General features: G+C 35.0%; 1 protein-coding gene across 1 annotated transcript in view; it reads right to left on the reverse strand.

The window, feature by feature from the left end:
* The window catches only part of LOC130599151 (interleukin-1 receptor accessory protein-like 1), a gene marked incomplete at its 3' end in the record, with an annotated part of 162,546 nt that extends 147,260 nt beyond the window's left edge, over window positions 1-15,286 (reverse strand). The window contains exons 1-2 of the mRNA XM_057409395.1: window positions 15,280-15,286; window positions 14,683-14,962 (exon numbers count right to left, since the gene is read on the reverse strand). Coding sequence (XP_057265378.1) covers window positions 14,683-14,962; window positions 15,280-15,286 — 287 coding nt within the window. The remainder of the gene's footprint in view (window positions 1-14,682; window positions 14,963-15,279) is intronic.
* Window positions 15,287-15,543: the final 257 nt, after the last annotated feature.

A 15,543-nucleotide genomic window follows, 5' to 3' on the forward strand; every position in this document is an offset into this window, starting at 1 on the left:
ATAATCCGCAATGTTCTCCACAAATCAATCTGAAAAGATGAATCTGTCTGCATATGTAAGATTTATCCATTTATTTCACATTATTTTTGACCCTTGAGCATACTCTTCTTACATGTGGGAGAAAAAAAAAAGGTACATTTTCAGATAAAACCACAATGATTCTGCATAATTCTTTCTATCCACATTATTTGTTTCATTTCAAAAATCCACAGGGTACTTTGGCTTCCTGTCTATTAATTTCAGTGAAACATCTGTTAAAATCACCTATGCAGTTTTCTCTTTTCATGCATAATATGAATTATGTACAGAACACAACATACAACATGAGACAAAAGTATGTAAGTTCAGGATGTGGTAAATATTTGCAAAGATCTGCCTTAGAACTCACTAAGTTATCCAAATGATGTATGGAAATATATTCTATGTCCTGTAATTCTTTGGAACCATTTCTTTTTGCAGTTTCTAATTTCTTTCTTTTTTCATCTAACATGACTGGACATTTATATGTACATCATGTCTTCCCTCACTACACTATCGAAAAAAAAAAGATTGAATGAGCAAGAAGTAATAATAAGGCTACTGGTCAGACATGAATACTCATTTAGCACAAGAATACAAACAACTATTTCATGGCATTGCGCTTGTCACTTTCTTCAGGCCTATCAAAGCTACTTGTTAAGTTTTCTGGATATAACTATTTTAGGCTTATTCTCAAGGAAGGATATAATTCCTAATAAGGTGCATTTTGAGGAATAAAAGCTGTCATTCCACTGTAAATTTTTTTTTTTTTTAACATCAGAAAGGATCATACTATAACCCTGTAGTCTAACCACCTGCATGATGTTAACTGTGAAAAATTTGATTTCAGTACTGGCATGTAACTTCTGCTTGAGGTGTAACACGTATTTTACAAAGCCAATTTTACTCAATTTAAATATTCTAGCAGACACACAACTCACCAAAACACCAAGTAAACAACTCCAAACATAATAGTCATTAAACGAGTCATTGTTCCTAGCATGAGTACAGGTTGCTCAAGCTCCATATCACAGAACCTTGTCCTGCCTTTTGCTAAGCCATCCTACTTGACACTTGACATTCTCGTCCTCTGAAACATGCATAGGGTAGTAGATTCAGAAACAAATCAGCAGCTCATATCTGAGTATTCTTTACAATGAGTCCCTAGATCCTTTCAGTCACAGCACTACCAGGCAGAGTTCCTTATCCTATTCATGTGATGCATGCTCTATTCTAGCATGGATTAAATACTCACATTTTGGAAGAGACGCCACATGATAGGACCTAAAATCAGTCTCTAAAACTTTATAATTTATCATCTACAAAATGCCTCACTTTCCTAAATTTTTATTAAATAATTATTTTCTCTAGAAAAATTGACATTTTTAATGGCCAAAGAAGGTATTGAAATGTTGAAACAGTCTAATTATACAGTGCTAACATAGTAGAGTTACCTGACTGCTGTCTGTCTACCAAGGTTCTCAACCCTATCCCCATACTTTACTGCAGGTAATTTAGCTTATTAATTACATTTGATGGATATCACTTAACTGGTGCACTTCAATACATATTTTATTTCGACTTAAATCCTACTGCTTCCTCATTAAAAAAAACAATAATAATAAAGTAACTACACATTTATAAACTTGACTACACACTAACTTTCTGGAAGACAAAATTTTCAATTTAATTACAAGTCTGCTAGTTTTTCGAGTTTGTAATAGTGGTAGGTACAATAGTGCTCGCACGTTAAAGGAAAACAGAAAAACATGGATCACAATATGGATTTCTAAAATAACTGTTTTCACATTACACTACTTTGAACTTAATACATTTCACCTCTGATTTCATTTGAACACAAACCAGAAGTGTATAAATGATTAGATTTTGTTTTTCACAATATATTACTGGACGTTTAGCTAGATATTTTTGTTTTGCTTTCTTTACTGAAATTGAAATGGTATAGAAGGCATGATTAAAAGACAGTTACAATATGTTTTTAGGTTCCCTAAAGCTCATTCAAAAATGTTAAAATTAAGATAATCTCTAAACTGCTTAAATCATTTTTAACAGTAAATTACTGTTTAAATGATCTTTCTTCTACAACAGTACTACATACTAGAAGAACTAATGGACTATGAATTAGAACAGAACACCTGCTACTGTCCCTAGTTCAGTGTTTCTTAACAACATATATACCCTAGAGACACTTCTAAGCATGTCTACCATCCTCTCCCTCCTTCCTTATACACAGCCCTGAGAACGGGAAACATTTTAAGTTACTAGTTGAAAAGGTCAGTCAGTTCTCCAGCTGAAGCTACTTTGCTAGCTAGAAGCTAACCTGTCACATTTACAGAAGATAATCATACCTATGCATGCAGCCTGTTCTTTGAGGTACAGAAGATTAAACTCACAGAAGATTAAAAAGGGGAGGCATAATTTTTTTTTAATCTGAGGAGAAAATATGTATCTTCAAGATTATAGGAAGAAAGTTCCACAGAGATTACAAAATCATAGAATATCTGAAGTTGAAAGGGATCCATAAGGACTGAGTCCAACCCCCTGCTCCTCACAGGACTACCTAAAATTGTATGATAAAGATTTGGTGGTAAACATAGAAATTCAGTACAGTATAAACAATGTTAATTATGATATCCCTTTTTTTTTTTTTGGTTTTGTTTTTGTTTGTTTTGGTTTTGATTTTTTGTTTTTGTTTTTTTGTTGTTTTTTTGTGGGTTTTTTTTTGTGATCTTTGGAGTTTGGGCTCATTTTGAACAAGACGTAGATCATTTTTTGCCATAACTTATCTAAATGCATTAGTTCATATAAGTACATGACCTTGTCAGGATCACAATACTGTAGATATGGAAAGACCTTCTTGGCATACTCTGCATGTTAAATCCCTTAAATTTCTTTTAACTGAAGTGGCAATTTGCTAACTAATGAAGCTGAAATGACTGAAAAAACAGCTTTAAGAACTTGAGAACAGAAGAACAATAAACAGCAACACTTATAGGTGTAGTACAGGATGAGTAAATCATACAAATTTGATTGTTGCAACTGTATTGCAACATCAAAATCAGTCTAAACACATGAAAATTACTTCTTTAAATTCTATTAATTGCTACATAACAGTAGCAGATGATGATCCCCTTGAACTTAATATTCTCTCCTTTTTTGGTGACAGAAAAATTTAAACCATTATTCTACTCACAGTGATTATTCATACTTTTAAAAGAAATAGCATCCATGATTCAATTCAAAATTAATTGAATACAAAGACATATAATTTCTGTATTGTAACTTGTAAAATGCGCAAATTTGACACACTGCAACAAACAAATCTGGTTCTCACATCTCTTCCAGATAGAACTATTAAAGAATCAGAAAGAGACAGATGTTACTGCATATAAAATGCTCGAAACTTTATTAATCATGTAGCTGTTCACTCAAAAATATCACTCCCCCTTTAGCAGTCTTCACACTCCTGAAACAAGAGAGTCTATAATATCCTGTCATTCAAATTAAATTTCTTTTATGTGTTTTCTAAATACCAAAGAGTAAAACTTGGATCTCAAAGAAACTACTGCATGCCTATGATCTTCTCAGTGGCAGCAAGGGACTGAAACACAAGCAAACTGCTCATTTAGTCTCCATTTAAATGAGACTTTGAGAAGAGAAACTGACAGTAGGATTCACTGTAGTTTCCCAAAGTTAAGATTTTCATAATATACTTGCTGTTATGTTTCATGCAAGATTATTATGCCTGCGATAAGAGCCTCATCCATATTTTTACTCCCCCTCCAATCATTTTAGAGGGAAAATATACATGCTTGGACAGCCCCCATATGCCACATAAGACAACACCTGCTGCCCCATGTAAATCACTTTATGTTATGTGTGAGACACACACGTAAGTTGCATCTCTTTGAGAGATACAGCAGGGACCCACTGTCCAGCACAACTTAACTCATCTAGCAACCAGCCCTGCCTCTTCTGCCCTGGTGGGACTGGGGAACTCTGATTTTCAGTGCTTGAAGTATGCCTCAGAAAAATCTGGATCTTAATGTATTATTCTTACATTTTGTTCATGGCATTTTTTTCACTGACAAAATGTAACTATCATGAAAGGTGATACAGGTCAAATTTTTCAGACTATATCAAGCCCACAGAAATGGTATTTACTGATTAATATCATTGATCTTATTATTTTGCCTATAAGCACATGTTGCAAAAAGGGAGGTGAAAATTCACCCAAACTTTTCTACTTTAGCTGCTTTCCTTTCATTTGGCCTTTGCCACTTTTCCTCATGCACTGAACACCCATAAATTTGAAGATATGTGGGAGGAATTTTCTCAGAGTGAGAAAGTACAGCTTAGAAGTACCACTTTAAACAAATGGTCCATTATCACATACACTGCTGGTTTATTACTCTAATGTACAAGTGGGTATTTTTTCTCTGGTGAGCAATATGAGAATCCCTGATTTCCTTCATTCCCTGCTGAAGACCCTCTGTGTCTAAAAAGTCTAATGCTGGGAACTGTATGGTTTTAGAATGATCCCCCAAATAAACTTTCCCACAAAAAATAAATAAGAAAAAAAACCCTGAAAACTTCTCTAACAAGGAAAACTATTCACAGTGTTAAAACTGAACAGTTTTTCAAAAGCAAGGGCACTATTTCAGGCCAGACAACTGTCCTAATATAACAACCCTTGTATAATGAACAGCCGCAAGCTTAAGAGGGTGTTACTTGGGCCCATAAAGGAGTATGCATGCTTCAGCAGCTGAGAGGCAAATGGAAAAATGAACAATTTCAGTAAGCATGAATGGAGTATTTACTATCAGTGTATCATAAAAGTCCTGTAGATCTTGCATTTATCTGAGGTCATCAGATTTCAAGTGATGTGTGAATTAATGCAACGTTGCTGTCAGCAGGAAAAGGGACTAACTTTTCAAACCTGGAAGCAATGCTAATGCGAAGGGAATCTTCTAGGGAGAGGGTATTTCAGCAAGTAGCAGCCAGGGAGATCAGACACATTGTCAGCATCACCACTGGTATTGAGTTTTGCCTGTACAGGAACACTTGCCCTGGTCATTCCTATATGGGGGCCCAAGAGAACAATAAAACTTAGAAATTGGAGAGTTGGGTGCATTTCTATTAAATCTCGTCACCATCTTAGAGAAGTTTTTAAGGACAAGGACTAAGTTTTATATAACATTAAATCTGTTTAATTTGTTAATAGATTTTCTACCTTCAGTGCCATAGAGCCTGAGGTAAAATTCACAGAAGAATCAGAGATGACATATTAATTTTAACAAGATATACATACCCCATTAAAATTACATCCCTACAATTCTACTGCCATGCAATCTGTAGATTTAAAATGCATGAACAAAAAAAGTGAAGCAAAAAAAAAAATCACATGTAAAGGAATGCAGTAATTAAAGTTTCCTTAATCCTGACACTCTGCATACCTATATTACAATATTATCTTTAGATAGCATGAGCACAATTCTTTTTCCCTAGTCTTTCCTCCACTCAGCCACTTCCTCTTCTTATTTGGTACTCTGGATGTACAATGGATGTAGAATCCCCAGTAAATGTGCTCTGATCTCATCTTTCTATCTTGCCACTTAGTATGCAGGTCTCAGTTTTACTTACTGAATATCCTGAACTGAATACAAAGGATTTAATTTCCTTATAAGCTCATACATAGTTTTATCACTGCACTACCCAAGTTTTTCATTAACCTATCACCTTTCAAACTAGAATATTTGACTACAACCTCCCAGTGAAATTATTTTTTCTTTTTCTGCCCTGTTCTGAAAACTTGAGCCAAACAATTCATAAAGAGCTAGGTTTTTTTCACTGGAGAGTTAACTGCACTTTTCTATTCTTAGATTAACTCTCCTCAAATAAACCTTGACTGAGTGAAAGTGACCATTAAATGACATGTACTGGAATGAATGTATAAGCAGCTGAGAAAAATCTTAGCTTACTCCATGTGTAACTTATATAGACTCAAATCCTGAGTTCCAGCTGCTTAACTGAGTATCCCCACATTCAAGTTAAGACTCCATGTGGTTAAAGGATGTTACCAGCAACACTTGAAATACACTTCAAATTAAAACAACCTAGCAATGACAGAAGGAAAAAATGTGTTAATATTTAACACCTCTGAAACTTTTAATATGAGTTGGTAACTGTACAGGTCCCACTGGAGTTACCAGACAATTTCCAGTGCCTAAGAAGCTAGAATCTCAGTCAAAACTCAGTCACTTTTAGAAGGAACAGTTTGATTTGGAAAAGTACTCATACTTTCCCCACATCGGTAATATTATAACTCCTTGCTTATTTAGGAAGGAATTGTTTCTAAAAGCATTAGTTTAAGGGCACAGACTCTTTTTCAGCTCAGGTGGGAACAGTAGGATAAACTGATGCCTTTCAGTCCTGGAATATTGCATATTCAGTGCTCCTGTAGTAAACTGAGTAAAGATGTTTGTTCAGAAGGCTCATCTTTTGATTTTTTACACTTTATTGTTAGTGTTATGTGGCACTATACTGCATCCCACATGTCCCTTGTCTGCATTCCAGTAGAAAGACCTGGGGTTTGCTGAGACTGAGTATCTGCTCTGTTCAGGTGCTGACAGATACAAAGCCAGGAGGTCTAGGTATTTTACCCTTCTTTCCCTGCCACTGAGTGTGGCATTCTGGAAGTACATTTCCATAAAAGGACAAGGTTTTGAGTTTTATTTTTCATTTGCCTTAACTGTAAATATTATGCTGAAATATTATGCTGAAATAAATTAAATTTTTGTAAGACCTTGTCTTTGCCAAGAATTCACAAACATGAAAAAGAAACAAGAAAACTGCTAATAACATCTTTGCTTTTGGCTACAAAGTTACCTTTATTATGTAATACTAACAATGAACACAACTTTGAATGCATTTAATTCAACCTTTGGGAGTAAAGTGCCACATTAACAGTCATACTTTAAACAATCGTCAAGATACAATGAACTACAGCTATTTTAGTAGATATAATGCCACACATAAAGAGGCTGTCTGTGACTGTCATTTACCTCTTATCTGTAAAAACACAACCATGAGGATGTATTTGACTATGTGCTCATCATTTAATAATATACCACAGCTGGGGTTACTGACTGCTACTTGTAACATGTACAAATAGTGTTCATGGCATCTAGATTGAGAGTAGCTGTGAAGCAGGGCCTCAGAAACATTAATTCCGTTATTACCTGCAGATACATATGCATGCATGTATATTTCATATATATTTATCTCCAAATAATATACATATATACATATTGAAATCTATGCATGAAGGTGAACAGTTCCAGTTCTTAAGGCAGCAAAAACGCAGAAGCACCTTTCCTAGTAATCGTGGGGGAGAGAAATAGCTCTTGCTGGTTTAAGAAAAAAGCAACAACAACTGAAGCCCACTTTCTGAATGACAGAGCACAATGTTAAACATGAGAATGCAGAATAACAGATGAAATAAGAACTGGAAATCGGGTCAATAGCAGCTTCTCTGCAAAAGTGAAAGGCTGTAGTTTCTTAAATTTTGTCCTTAAGTATTGGAAAGATTTCTCTTGAAGTGCCAAAGAAATGTTCATGTTCTTCTTTCCAACTGCCGATACCAACGGCACACTCCCTCCCTCTGTCTTCTCCCCCAGGTCCTGAATGAGGTTGACCTGCCTATAGGATAAAAATCACTTGTGTTTTCCCTTATCACTTATGTTCTCCAACACTTCACCTTGCAGTTCTCCACAAGCCTTTATTGAAATATTGCCCCACTGGTTATCCAGGACATGTTTTGGGTGCTACGAGACATCGAAAGACCAAGGCATACAGATGTGATGTCTCGTACACTGGAATATCATCCATCCCCTCCTGTCCCCCCTTTATAGAGTTGTTATAGGCATCCTATTTGGTCACTGAATGCATAATTCAAGGCCCGTCTAGTACCATATAAATATCCCCAACCTGCCTGGTGTGGGCATGAGGCTAGGTAACACATACTGTAAGAATTCCCTTAATTTGTCATAAAACTTTACAAGAACACAGTAGGGTTAGAATTAATACTAAGGCAGAACAACACCTGGGACCAAACACTGAACCAAGCTGCTTATACCTAGTGGGGTTAATCATAACATCCAGAAAAGGTAGACAGACATTTCAGGAGGAAAAAAACAAAAATATGAACCCCCCAAAACATAAACAAACAAACAAACAAAAACCCCACCCAAGCCTCAAAACAATCCAGAAAACAAAACCCCCAAATACTACACAAATACTACACTACTACAATACTACAAAAGCATGTCATAAAAATGCCACTGTACAGACATCAGTACTTGTGCTCAAATGAGCAATCTGTCACTTTAATAAACCACAGTTGAAGGTGATGAACTTCAATCTGTACTCTATGCCCTTAGAAGACAGACAACTTGATCTTAAAAACACAAGAACATCACACAAACAAAGCCGATTGTACAGTTGGTTATCCTGTGCTGATAAATCTATCCAGTTCACCTTGTGCTAGGAAGTGGAAAAACTTGTTTCAAAGGGGGAAAAAGAAATCATAACTGTTATTTGTTCTTTTCACTATATATTTTAAAAAACTGAAAATATACAAAAAGTTTGTTCTGTTCTTCAAAGATATCATAAAGTAACTTAAAATATCAGGCAAAATTTTTTTTTTTTTTTGCACCCAGCCCCGAATTAAATTCCATTATATAATTGCATTAAATATAAAATGTTGGGATCTTTTTCACTCTCAGACAACTAATATATGTATGAAAATTAATTCTGACAAAACAGCTAAACCAAATAAAGCCACCTTATCTCCTTATATATTGACATGTATTTTAAATAGTTTATATCAATATTTAGCATGCATGGCTAAAAAACATAAATGCCAGAATCATGGCAAGGTCATATTATAAAGATTTCCTGCTGATTAACAAATTTAATTTGCATAGCTGTTATCATCAGCATTATATCAAACTAAAACTTGAAATCATGCTAAGGCATGAGGTTCTTTCCAGTGCATCCTGAAAAAGAATGGCAGAATCCACAGTGTGTCCCCAAAAAAGAGAAAGGCCAAATTTCTTCCAATGACTTGGCCATGCTCACATAAGAAATCTGTCACAGACAAAAGTTAAACCCAGTTTTCAAGCATGTCCTCATCAGCTGTATTTAGACCATCCCTTCTTTCCATTCATTCTCAGTTCACTATGCATGCATATATATATATAAAAATATATGTATGCATATGGGGGCATGCAAGTGTGGTTATATGTGCGTGTGCATTTACAAGCACAGACTATAGCAGTAAGTGAAAATGGGAGCCCTCTGCGCTGTCCAGTCTTGATTAACTCTCTAAATGAAGTCCAAATTTAGCACTTGAGGCTATATCAAAACGCTTCCTGCATTAAAAGGCTGACTTAAGATGATAGACACAATCTTGACCTTGGATCATCTTCTCAGCCTCTGCAGTTAAACACCTCAAGATCTGTTGGGTCAGTCTCATATTTGAAATCAGCAGCACCAGGCTACATCACTTTGACAGATGGCAGCACTGAGCAAGCACTAAATATGCAAATGTCATTAGATTTCCTCTACAGTGGCAATATTGGCATAATATCATTTTCAGTGTTACAAATATTTCTTTACTTCCCATGTCTGCTTGTAAGCATTATGTCTGGAAGACATAAAAAAAAATAAAATAAACCCACTGATTTCAGACTATCATCAATTCTGGATATATTTACTGCAAAAGAGTTACACTTTAGTCATTCAAACTGGAACTGATAAAACTATTCTTTATGAAATATTGTCATTGCAAACATGGATCTTTATTTATTTTATGCTTACATCTGAACTCTGACTTCACCCTAATAGAACAAGAAAGACAAATACTCAGAATCCCAACAATTTAGGTGTTACAAGATGTTATCTTATTGCTTCTGGCACATCAAACCTGAAGACACTGAGGTCTCACATGACTTCTCCAAATATTCTACCCTTTTCACACTAGACCATTGATTCATGTGTATCAGCACTTCTATTGAAACCCTGCTATTTGACATTGCCAGGCATTGCCTGTTTCCAAGGCTGTATTTCATTACAATAAAAGCTGCGTAAATGAGTATCTCTTTCTTTTTTGCTCCAGTTCATCATCACCAGCTATCAGCTACCACATAATGATATCATAAACTATTTGGTCAAACATCTTATCTATATGTACCTTTGAGAATGGATGCTACTAAACCAAACTATTCTTGACAAAACCGTTTTTAGAAAATATTCAATCCAAATCCCCCTCTTTCTCAGTCCCAGGAAACAGATTAACATTCAATAACTCTTTTTCAAGATATATACTATCTTGAGGGTCTGGATCTTAATTTTTTTTTAGCAAAAAGGTATTGCTATTTAAAAAAATAAATGTGTATAGAATAGAGACTTGCCTTAGCATTTATTCTCAAATTTCCATTCTTATTAGAAGTCTTTCAGATTAGTAAATTTTGATGGACTTGTCTGACTACTGGAAGATACCCTTAAAAACAGGGATAATGCATCTGAATAGCTATCTCTGTTTAAAACACTTGTATGTAAGAAACCTTGCCACAGTAAAAATGGGTAAAATATTAACCATGCAAAAACTGTTTAGAGACACTATTAGAAAAACAGAGTGATTTCTTTTTTCTCTAAGATTTACAGATGAAAAAAAAAGCAAAACAGATTTAAGTCAGAACAAAGTTTTCCAACAAGAGAATACTGATAGCTTACCTTTACAATTCTATCAGCTAATAATTTATTCTTCCATTTCTTCTTCACTTGTTTATCCACCTTCCTGTAACTTATGCTGCTCTTTTCGATGAGAGATACTATTTTTCTTCAAGAAGGAGAGGTATAAAATTTATGCTCAAAAGCAGTAATGTAAGTCCTCAAAATAATTGAGACGGCTGTTTAGTCTTCCCATTATTCCCCTTATTTATTTGTTTGTTCTTATATTTAAAACTTTGGGGGGGGGGGGGGGGATGTTGTTATTGGTGGTTTTTTTTGTTTGGTTGGTTTTGGTTGGTTGGTTGGTTGGTTTGTTGTTTTGGTTTTTTTTGGGGGGGAGGGGAGTAGGGGGAAGTGCCTGGTCCTCATTAGCTAGACATAGGAAGGAAAATAAATCAGCTATGCTACATGACCAAAATACAGAGAAATCAGAAGCCATGTATATGAGCTTAGAGATATCTTAAGATTTTTCCAGTTCTTGGATTATTATTTTTTTTAATGCTTCTTCATTTTCAAGATTTTCTCCTGAACAATAATATTACCATTAAAAGTTATTTTAAAAAGAGCAAACAAATAACAACAAAAAAACCCACAGCACACCACACCTGAAAATCTCTTACTAGTGCTTTTGTCTAGGAGTATGCATTTCAGTAAAATTATTTACCAGACTGCCAAAATAAAAGAAAAAAAAAAAGGAAAAAAGAAAGAAACAACTGTTAGGCATACTGGAAAACTTACATTAAAAGATAACTTTTATTTAAGTACTGTCTACTTATTTTTCCTTGATACTTTCACCTATTTATTTTAACTGATTGATTTTGTTTTCTCTCTAACAAGTTTCCAAACATTCATAGAATCACAGAAGAGTTAGGGCTGGAAAGGACCTTAAGATCATCAAGTTCCAACACCCCTGCCATGGGCAGGGACACCTCACACTAAACCATGCCACCCAAGGCTCTGTCCAACTTGGCCTTGAACACCACCAGGGATGGAGCATTCACAGCTTCCTTGGGCAACCCATTCCAGTGCCTCACCACTCTTACAGTAAAGAGCATCTTCCTTATATCCAATCTAAACAAAATTCACCTGATTTGCATCTAAATTTTCTTCAAATATTTCTCCTCATAGATAAGAATTAAAGCCCAAACATTTTTCACTTTTTAAATTTTGTCATCATGTCATTCTCTTACATTTACTAAATTTTCTATTGCACACATGAACACTTCTTTGATAAGTAAAAAAGCCCCAGCCCAAAGACTTCCAACAAAGATGTCTCTCCTTTCTTTTTCTATCAGATAAAGTGGAAGTCATGGGATTTTTTTATAATTTAATCAAAATAGAGGAAAAGCTTGAGGAGAAGAGAAGAGAAAGAAGGGCAGGGCCTTCACCTTTTTAATCTTCAGTATGCTGGGAAACACACAACCTCTTTTTCATTTTTGGCACTGTTGGGTGCCTTTTGGTGATTTCTGAAGGCAGAGGAGAAAGAAGCAAGGATCAGAACAAGGACCATGAAGGAGTTTCTGCTAGGAAAGCTTTAGATCTGTCTTGGTCTGGGGGTATTAGTCTAATTGCTTTGGAAAGCAAGAATCAATTGAATTGTCCCAAAGACATCCTAAAAACATAGCACCTTTTGCCCATCTTTACTTGTTCCTACCATAACTGCACCAGGAAGTCATCAGGAAGCAGATTCTCTTCAGTCTCTCCACTCTATTTGTAACCTTTCTGGGTTACAGCACACATGCCCTTTTCAGATTCAACCCTTCTGAAAAAGTCATGGAAGACTTCACCACAGATCATCTAATATTTGATGCTTCTTAGAATGTGACAAAAGAATCTCAGCTGCAGCTTTTCTTTCCCTTTTCTAAAGGAACATCTGTAACACTCACTTGTGCAGAATCTTGGAAATGTTAATCTAATTACCAAAAAAGTGCCTTGTTTATTGAACTGATGGCTTTTATGTCAGTTTGATGAATTTTGGGACCCTCAACCACTATTTTAGATTTGCATTTCAGAAGAATTTAGATTATAAATTAATTCAATCACATTACATTCTTACCTTATAGTCTTCAAATAAGTTTAACATTTTAAAATGTCAGTCTCATGACAGCTCTGAGTACAGAGATGTGTTCCTTAACTTTCACATCAACCAGTGCATTTCAATGTATGTGCCAGGAATATGCAAGTTAGTTTGGGATTCAGCTTAAGGCATTTTAGTTCTGCGACCCACTTACATTCATATACCTGTGTGTTATGTCTAAACTCCTACTGTAGCTGTTAGTTTGTCTGATGGAGCCCAGCAAATGGTTTAGCTGAAAAGCCACAAAAAGCTCATTTTATTTACCTAACAGTGGATGTGCAGTGGCATGTGGCTTGCCCAAATGTATCCCACATTCAGCTTCCTTCAGATCTAATGCCATATATGTCATTCTTTGCAAATGTCTTGGTAATGTGCCAAGTGTCTCTAAAATAGCAATAGACACCTATCCCTGTGTAACAAAATAAAGTTTTAGCTATATTTTAATGGTGGCTAAATTCCTCTCTGTCCTGAAAACAATGGATATTGAAGAGGTAAACAATTCACGTACATCTCTTTAGTATCTAGATGCTTAAATTTTTTGATGCCCGTGTGTTGTTTATATGCACAGAGGTAAGCATTTGCAGGACAGCGATTTGAAGTACAATTTGAAATAAGATGTTACAATCAAACTTAAATGATGACATGAAAGATAGAAGGCCCATATTACTACTACCTGTACAACTTGGTTGTTTTGAATTCTGTTAAAGGAAACAATAAAAGCTAACCTGTGAACATCTTTTGAGAGACAAAGAAAAAAATATATGCTATTGTTTTGAAATTATATGCAAGTCATTTTAGTTATTTGCCTTGTCTTCATTTTTCTCTAGTGCATGGAAGAAAATGATATACTCTTGACTAAATTATGCATTATATGGAATTAACTTTATCTGTATTTTCTTCTTCTTCCACTTTTGCTAAAATGAGAGCTGACAGACAACTTCTTCCATACCATTACATGACTTTTGGTTCTTTTTTAAGATGGATGAATTCAGCAGGAGATACTGCCTACTCTTTAACAAATGATGAATCATGTATCTTATTACAAACAAAGTATATTCACACAAGCTGACTACATTTTAGGATCTCTCCTCCTGAAAATACAGCTGCAAAACCAAAGACTATAGTTATGTTTTACTATTACACTGAAATGAGATCTGAAGTGGTACTTTTTTGGTCAGAACTATTACTTTAGTTGTAAAAAGAAGAACTGTGACAATCAAACAGCATTTTAAGCTGGTTTGAGAGAAGAACTTTTTTGGGAAAACAAATAAATAAACCCCTAATAAGATAGTGGAAGCAATAGCCAGACTAAGTTATTTGTTACATTGCTGTATTTCAGCAGATATCTCAACAGAAGAATTAGTAGCAAAAGAAACTTTGTATCATATTGAAGTCTTGTCTTCAAATAATTACATCCTAAAGCATTATCTGTGCCATACCTGTAAGTTCAGAACTGTTAAAATGGGATATTAACAATACCTTCTGCTCAGTAAAGCACAACTTGTAAGATAAGACTGCTTGTAAGGCTTAATTTTCAGATTTTCTCTCTGTTGCTTTTTTTTTATTTTCATCCCAATTTAATAAGTAGTTGCTATCTGAAAACTTACTCTTTTCTTAAGATAATAAGTAGAAAAAATGTATAAAGTAAAAAAAAATGTTTGTAAGTATATATGGACATGCTCAGAAAACATTTTTAATTGGCACAAAAGTCTCACTATTAAGACCCTTGTTTCATAGTGGTTAATTAAAATGCAGGATATAAAATATGGTACCTTATCACACATGCATAGAGCCCGCTGTCTTGTACCATTGTTGGTCGGAACCAAATGGAGTCTTCTTCTTTGCTCATTCTAGTTCCATCAAAAGCTATAGGTTCCTCAAAATCCCCAGGTCCAGAGCTTTTGTACCACATCAAACTAAGTCCAGCACTTTGCGCAAGGGAGTAATTAGCTCTAATATATCCATAAAAGAGTGCACATTTTATACGAACAGGTTCTCCCACTAGAACTTGATATTTCTTGTAATCCACAGACCAATCAGTGCATCCATCAGCTAAAAGAGAAGAGAAAATGACAAGAGATTATCAAAGGCTTCAGATAGCACTATTCATACTGCAACCCTTATTGTGGGGAAGTACTGAATTTCCGAAAAGATCCATTGAGTGACTAGCAGTACTCTTGATCTCTAAAAAATTAACTGCATTATCACAGTATTAATGTCATGTACTTGTCTATGCAGAATAGACATATTCTAAGATTTTTGTGTTAAGTGTTGTTAATTTCTGAGCTAACTGAGCAATTTTTTTTTTCTTTTGTGTAGCTCCAGCATGACCAGTTCTAAAATACTGGACTGAAATCAGTGTGACACACAGGACATGTGGTAGATGGAGTGTCTGTGAATTTTATCAGTAAAATACCTTCAGGGTAACCATGTACATGAAAGAAGGTGCTCAGTCTCAGAAGACATTAGGATAAGGATCTGTGACCTGAGCCAAAAAATGTGAAAATAGGTTAGATTTAAAGAACATTTAAGAGCAATCACAGCAAATGTGCAAAAAGATACTGCCAAGAATATGAATGGCAGTATTTTTTATTACTTGTTTAAGAACAAGTTAAGCATATCTGACTTGGAAT

This window comes from Pezoporus wallicus, unplaced genomic scaffold (genome assembly GCF_028554395.1).
Source record: "Pezoporus wallicus isolate ANWC-B61680 ecotype Strahan unplaced genomic scaffold, APGP_CSIRO_Pwel_v1 contig_7905, whole genome shotgun sequence".
NCBI classification, from domain to species: domain Eukaryota; kingdom Metazoa; phylum Chordata; class Aves; order Psittaciformes; family Psittacidae; genus Pezoporus; species Pezoporus wallicus.